Source organism: Nannobrachium achirus (assembly GCF_963921795.1).
Source record: "Nannobrachium achirus genome assembly, chromosome: 4".
NCBI lineage: Eukaryota > Metazoa > Chordata > Actinopteri > Myctophiformes > Myctophidae > Nannobrachium > Nannobrachium achirus.
The window spans coordinates 67,888,264-67,896,162 of NC_137813.1; the positions used below are offsets into that span (position 1 = coordinate 67,888,264).

Below are 7,899 nucleotides of genomic sequence, written 5' to 3' on the forward strand. Positions count from 1 at the left end.
GGGAGCCAACACATGGGCACCGGTCGCAAGGACGTCCCACAAAAACATACGTGGACGTACTCAAGGAAGACGTAGGGACACAGAACACCAATGAGCTGGCCAGATGTATGGAGAACCGAGATGACTGGAAACAACGATGGAGGGCTCGTCTGAGGACGACCTAGATAGAATGTATGTGAAAATAAAAACGAACGTAATGCTTCCTATTATGGTTAATATGAGCATAAAATTAATATTCAAGTGTGTGTGTGTGTGTGTGTGTGTGTGTGTGTGTGTGTGTGTGTGTGTGTGTGTGTGTGTGTGTGTGTGTGTGTGTGTGTGTGTGTGTGTGTGTGTGTGTTTCTCCTTCTCTTGCACATGCATGGCATACATTCTATAGGGATAGACCTCACATGGTTTTATGACATCATCAACTTGCGGCCAGTTCGGGTAACTTATATAGGGGGTCCCCCTATATAAGTTAAATATTTCCCCCACTTCAATTGAAATTGTTTTGCATCCCATATAAGATAAACGCTCATATGCTGCCACCTTTCCCAGTTCAGTTAGCCACTCCAGCACAGGTGGTCCCCCAGTGTATTCCACCCCCTCATTATGATCTGCTTTCCCACCAAATGATTTTCTGTTTTACACATCACTACTAGTAAGACGCCTCTGGGCGACATACAACCAGGGCGAGGTCGCGCCATGTCTTGGCCATCTGGCCAGTGATGTATATAGGACCAGTTACCCATATATGGAGAGGGTTACCCATATGGAGATCCATGTACTGTATATGGAGATATTCTGTGAGAAGCCAAACATGCTTACTCAATTATTCGTTATGTGAAAGTCCTATGACGTCTATGACATCTGACATCATACATACAATCCCTTTTATGCCCATACATGGAGATCCCTGTCTGTAAAACCAGCCACTCAGATATGGGCTGTCTTGGCCATATATGGATTCTGTTAGTGTGGTATGTGGCTGATGTGGCCTCCATATATGGTCATTTTCATATGAAGTCCTGTTAGATATGGGCTTAATATTGATGACATCAGGGATCTCCATGAATGCAGTGTTGGGAAAGTTCACTTTAAAAATGAACTAGTTCAAGTTCAACACTTCTAAAATGAACTAGTTCATTTCCTAGTTCATAATTCTACATTTTGAACTAAGTTCATGGTTCCCCAAAATGAACGAACTTAGTTATTTTTAGTTCTTTTTTTAACCATAATATTTTTATATTTTTGGCTAATCAAATGTTTTTTTGTTTTTGTTTTTTTCAATCAGAACACCTGTGTTGGTCCTCAACATGGCCGGTGTAGGACTACAAACCCATGAATAGTTACACTTCAGTCTTGCCATCTGAGGAAGATGCAATCTGAATAACACAGTGGGAATTAAAACATAACTATAATCAATGAAACCAATGATTCAATTTCCATCAATTGTGTATTTTATCAATAAATCATAATATGAACAAATCAATTGAAATCTTCTGACTGTCACACAGCATACTCAAATGCTTGTAAAATATGTATAATAATTTGTCAATACAAATACAAGGGTCAATCCATCTCTACAAAGACAATAATTACAATAAGAAATATCTACAAATGTTATATAATTGTAAATGAGCAACTTTATTAGTATAATTATGTAAATGAGTATAATGCAAATCATTCATGCATTAAATAAAAATAATACATCAATTAAGATACATTATTTATCATGCATGCATATCAAAGCTGATGAAGAAAGACAAATGTATTGTACATACATTATGTACATAAATTGTACATGATCTCTGCTAAATAAACAAAATACAAACAAACTTGTGAATTCCAATAAAAGGTAAAACATCAAGTGAATACTAAACATAATTTCCAATTAAAACGGCGTTACACAAAGAAAAAAACGATTACTTAAAGAGGTGAGTCGTAAGAGGTGCTTTAAAAAATTGTATTGCATAAAAGGTACAAGCAGGCAACAGCTAGCACTGTCTGTTTATGTTAACTGCAAACAACAAAACAAACGCTCCCCCATCCCCGACAGGACGATTTCTTCCTTAAAAAATCAATTAACATTCTCCACCAGATTCCCCTTATATTCTCATTCACTGTAACATAAAGACATCAAATAGCAGATTATTGATTCAAGTCCAGGTCAGTGTGAGGTGTGTCCAGAGCTCTGCGTAGGTTCTGCCAGAACAGTCCAGGGTGCTGTCCAGCCTGGGACCAGCTCAGGTAGGTGTGACTCTTCATCAGCCTCCTCATGTGATAGTGGGGAGACAACTGGTGGGCTGGAATGTCCTCCAGAAACACCAGGATCAATACGTCCTTCTGTTCATCAAACAGACGGTAGCTGCACACAGGAGACCACAGGACACTTACACTCAGTCTGGTTTCATTTACACGTATTTACTGTGAGACAAAATACTACTTACATTTAAAGACAAAAAATACAGAATGTTTTTTTTTATTAATGCTATATTTAAGCAATATTACACGAGGGGTGTGCAACATCGTGAATATAATCACGCCTGCGTTTCCTCAGGAACAAGCCAAAAGCGCAAGTTCCGTTGGCAGTGCAGAAGTGATGATATTGATGTATTGCACACCCTCGAGCGAGCGCAATATTGCGATTATACAACCGTTGTCCTTAAAAAGAAAACATGTCAACTTCATGTAATGTAATTGTCATGCAATTGTAATTAAGATATTCAATAGAAATGTGTAATTTCTTAATGCCAAATTTAGCTATACTACTGTATGTCCCTGAACTGCTAGCATAGCCAATAGCATAGTGCTGGGAGCCCGGCAGCTTGTTTTGCTACCAGCGCAGGTGATTTAGTTGATTTACGAGAGCATCACATAATGCTGGTTATCATCAGGGTCACATAATTGTTTCATCCAATTAGATTGCTTTGTTGGAACAACCTGTTGTGTAATAATGCTTAATTAATACTCTAGTAATTTATTAATTAATGCTTTATTTACATCAAATAAAGTTTATAGTGTGACACTGCCACATACATGTGTGAAAGGGTATCTATTTCCTGCCCATGCCATACAAATTACAAAAATAAAACAATAATTTAAGTCAGTTCTGAATAATACACAAATTATGCTGGCCCTTTCATGTGTGTAAATGTGGCCCTCATAATCTTCATGGAATTTACAGTGAAACATTAGAGAAATGGCGCCCCCACCTGGCCATCTGGAACTCTCTAGAGCACCATTCACTCTCCAGGTAATGATGGCTGATCACACAGATGGTCTTTCTGCTGCCATAGATGGCATCTGCAATGTTCTCTAAGATGGGTTTACCTGCAAACATTATTCATTCAAAACTATTATTCTTGCGAGACAAATAGATAATAGTATCACATACTGTAATAATAATACTAAAGACAAAATTTTATTTGTTCTTTTTTTTTCAGACAGAGAGGTTCCTACAGACATATTTATTGCGACCGTAGGTCACCGCTTGTCCATATCTCCAATATCGAGGGAAGTAGGGGTGCTGGGGGTGCGGCCGCAGCCTCTCCCCCAGGTCCCACCACACCCCCCACCGCCATATATTGCCCCTCGGCAAGTAGAGGCTCTGACATCAGTGGCATGAAGTAGGGGCTATTTGGCTACTTTTATTTCCAGTACAATTTCAAAATAAACATGTGTTGAATGATCGATTGTATAGACAAAAAAAAAGAAAGACTCTTGTTTTGAAATGTGCTTCTGGGCACTGTTTAGAGAGGAAATGGCTTTCAAAGGACACCCCTTTTAACTGCCGTCTGTCTCCCCGTACGAATGGTGCGTCATGGAGTCGTGGTGAAATTAACAACACGGGCATAAAGGAGTATAAGCAGAACACCAAGACAACACAACCTAGGCTATAAAGGCATTAAACATTGTCCTCTGCTCGTGGCTATATAGACTTAAAGTAATGATGAATGCTATGCTGCTGGCTAATGTACACTGTTGTGGGCTAGTGGCTATGGTGAACCAGAGCCACTGTTTCCAAACACTGGGGTCGGGACTGATGCGTGGGCCACATCGCGGACACATTGTATGGGTCTTGAAAATAGCCAATCTAGAAGTTCACAACGCAGTGCGAATCGACTCGTTGTGAGCTTGTAGATCTGCTATTTTCACTACTACTAGTTTGGGTCCCCTAACGTTTAATTTCTCTTGGTTCACGGGCTAAAAAGTTTGGGAACCATCATGCTGTAGTAGACAGTGGTGTACAGTAACTAAGTAGATTAACTGAAAAGCTTTGGGAACTGAATGATTATATTATGAAACTGGCACGTGTTGTCTGTCTGTTGGTACCAAGAAATCCATCTACTATAGACTATATCTTGCTGGCTGGTGCATGTGGAGAGGCAAAGGGAAAGTGTAGTGTGCCGTTCCCGATTGTGTTACATCTAGCTAAAAAATAGACTGCCGAAACCCGAATAAAACACGATAAAAACCGCATAAAACCCATAATTGGTGCATGAGGAGCGCGTGACAGCCCCTCCTACTGTAAATTATAACGCCTGACACATCACTGTGACATCACACGTGACATCAGGACTTCAAATGGGAATGCCCATATATGGAGGAAGACAGCCCATACCTGTGTGGCTGGTTCAGACAGGGATCTCCATGTATGGGCATGAAAGGGATTGTATGTTGTGATGTCATGGGAACCACTCTAACATAACCTCTTTTATGCCCATTTATGGAGATCCCTGATGTCATCAATATTAAGCCCTTATCTAAGAGGACTTCATATGTGAATGCCCATATATGGAGGAAGACAGCCCATATCTGTACTAGTATTACTAGAGACAAAAGAGGTTTGTACCTGGTAGGAAGTCTCGGTGGTGCAGACAGAGTCTCCAGCCCTGCTCTCCCTCCAGCACTGGAAGCATTTCTCTGCAAACCCAGAGCTCATCGTGAACGTTGTAGGAGATAAAGGCATCGTAGCGCTGAGGAGACCCCCTCTTTCTTCCCTTGGCATCATAAAGAAAGGCCAGGAAGAGGTAATAGGTATAGAGAAGATGCAACCTCAAGAGATAGGTGAAGGATGTGAGCAGAGTCAAGACAATCACACAAGTGGAGGAAATGAAGAAGATGAATTCGCTATCGTCCACCAAACAGTAATGATAGTCAATGTCCAGAAACCTGGTTCCATTTTTAGCCAGAGGAGAGGCACAAGTGTAGCTGTGAGCGTAAACTAGGAGTGTTTGCTTGTTCTGCATCCACTGCTGAAAGTAAGCATTAGAACAATCACAACAATTAAAAGGGTTGTCATTCATGTTAATATACCTGAGAGCAGGGAGAAAACTGAACACAACGACATTGATCACTGTCAACTCATTGTGGCTCAGGTCCAGCCAGGAGAGTCTAGGCAGATAGGCTTGTGCCAGGAAATCCAGGGATGTTAGATTACAGTTTATTAAGGAAAGAGTCTTCAGCTGTGGTACATGTTTAAATGAGTCTCTGTATGGTTTTACACTATGGAAAACATACATGTGGTCCAAATGTTTCATATCTGAGAGCATGTCCCATACGATATGAAATGGAGCAGAGTATACTGGACCAAATTGTACGGTTAAGTTCTTCAGGTTCTGCAGTAAGGTGGTATTATAGTTTTGCCATTGTAACTCATGGGGAGGTGAATATGTCATTTGTGAGGGGTAATTATTAAAATGTAGACTAAGTGTTTCAAGTTCATCGAGTCCTTCCAAATAGTTGCTGTTCCATAGATAATAGGGAGCCGCGTATCTGAATTCTAAATGCTTGAGTGATCTCAGGCTCATGAATTCCCCTTTGCTGAGTGTCTCAATGACATTTTCATTCAGAGTTAGAACCTTTAACTCTTTAAGATGTTGAAAAGAACACTGTTTGAGTTCATGTATGTCGTTGTAATCTAGATAAAGGTGTGTGAGCCTGGTTAAATTTAAGAAGTCTGAGCAGCTTAAATCATGAATACGATTGTTACTCAGGTCGAGGATTTGAAGCATGGAGAGATACTTAACCTCGTCTGGCACTTTGGAAAGCTGGTTGTGGGAGAGGTTCAGGTGACTCAGTTGATACATTTGATTTAGACCGTTATGAAGGTCAGTCAGGCGATCATCAGTCAGGCCATTATCAGATAGATCCAGGTTGGTAAACTGAGTACAAGGTATTTCGTCAAAGCGGAAGGTAGGTGACTGCATTTTTAGTGTCCTTAGTGTGGGTATTTTACAGACATTAGTTAGATCTCTGCATAGCTCTTCGTCAGAATCAGACCATACCAGCTCTAGGTGCTCCAGTGAATCAAAGCTCTGTAGAGCCTTTGGGGTGTGATAAGGCATGAAATCACCCCGCAAAGACAAAGTAGTTATATTCCTCAGAAAATACTTGTCTGGTATGCACAACGACAACCCATATAGACCCCAGTAGTATAGTGCAGATCGATTGTGTTAAGATGTGGAAATACAGCTGTTGAGATGCAAAACATATCCATTGACCATGAACTCACTCTCAACTCCCTGAGCTTAGAGGTCATGTTTAATGGCAGATCTTTTGACTGAAAAGAGTCTAACAGAAGTGTGATGTTCAGCACATGTAAGCTTGGCAGTTTTAAGATGGTGATGATATCTGTCATTTGTTGTATGCAGCGCTCATACCGAGCATTCATCCAGCACTCCAGACTCAGTTCCTGTAAGCTGGTGAGTGACTGGAAGGCAGCAGGGTTGATGGATGGAAAGTCAGTATGATCCAAGCTCAGTATCAAGAGGTTAGACAGTCCCTGAAACATGTTGTCTGTCATTGTTGTTAGTTTGTTATTGTCCATATTGAGCACTTTAAGTTGCACCAAAGGAACAAAAGCCCCGTCATCTACATGAGTTATTAAATTATGACTCAGATCCAATTCTTTGAGATTTGACAGCTGGTAAAAATCAGTCCTGTTTATCTTTTGGATCTTATTGTACTCTAGTGTTAGTGATATAACGTCTCTGGGAATGTCGTCTGGCACGCTAAAGAGATGCCGATCACGACATTCCACTGAAACACCAGCAGAGACATTGTCAGAGTAAAGAACAGTGCAGTTTTTCAGGAAGTAAGCCAGTATGGGATTAAGATGAAGCGAGAACAACAGAAATAAGAAGGGGAAACAATGGTAGCTTCCTGTCTGTAGCATCATGGCTGTCTTCAGGGTCAACCGTCAGGTACTTTTTTTTGGTGGAGTAATTCTGCTGTGGACACTGGTTGGCGACAACAATGTTCAGCATTGATGATCTAAAGAGGATACAACAGTTAAACAGTTACAGTACACATGTAAGCTTTTGTTTGATCTGTAACTACCTGTACATAGATTCTACGTCTATATTCCACATGTCTCATGTTCCCTTTACAGGACTATAGCTTCATGTGTGGACAGATGTCAATAGTCATGTTTCCATAAACGTATTCGAAAATAGGAAGCGAATTATCAGAAATGCGCATTAAGACAAAGCAAATTTAACCGGTTTCCATTTGCGGGTGTCATTCCAATTAGCGACGGTCGCATGAGCCGACTCAGCACGATCCAGCTGAACACAGCGACGGGTTCTGTCGGGGGTTGTCTTTGCACAACAGGCGGTACAGCTGGCAGCCTGGCACGTTGTGAAAACGTGAGGAATTTACACACGGTCCGTGTCAAAGTGTTAACTTGGAGGACGATATGGACGTCATCATTTATTCGCAAATCCGTTTTCATTCACAAATGTGCATTTAGTTCATTCGATGAAGCCTCAAAATCCACCTCCTCCAAGCGGATAAAAGTTTTTGCGGATAATGAAAGTTTATTCGAATTTTGAAGTGTTTCCATAAAAAGATTTATACGGATAACCCTTAATGAAGCATTAAGAGGCTTTATGGAAACGCCACTATTGTCAT

General features: G+C 40.7%; 1 protein-coding gene across 1 annotated transcript; it reads right to left on the reverse strand.

Annotated features, from left to right (window-relative positions):
* Positions 1 to 1,331: 1,331 nt before the first annotated feature.
* Positions 1,332 to 6,332, reverse strand: LOC308283151 (toll-like receptor 13; the record flags this gene model as incomplete). The annotated part of the gene is made up of 6 exons (XM_080723532.1): positions 1,332 to 1,367; positions 2,218 to 2,350; positions 3,198 to 3,315; positions 4,838 to 5,040; positions 5,878 to 6,035; positions 6,273 to 6,332. The coding sequence occupies 6 exons, from the start codon at positions 6,330 to 6,332 to the stop codon at positions 1,332 to 1,334; spliced, it is 708 nt and encodes a 235-aa protein (XP_080579658.1).
* Between the last annotated feature and the right edge of the window lie 1,567 nt (positions 6,333 to 7,899).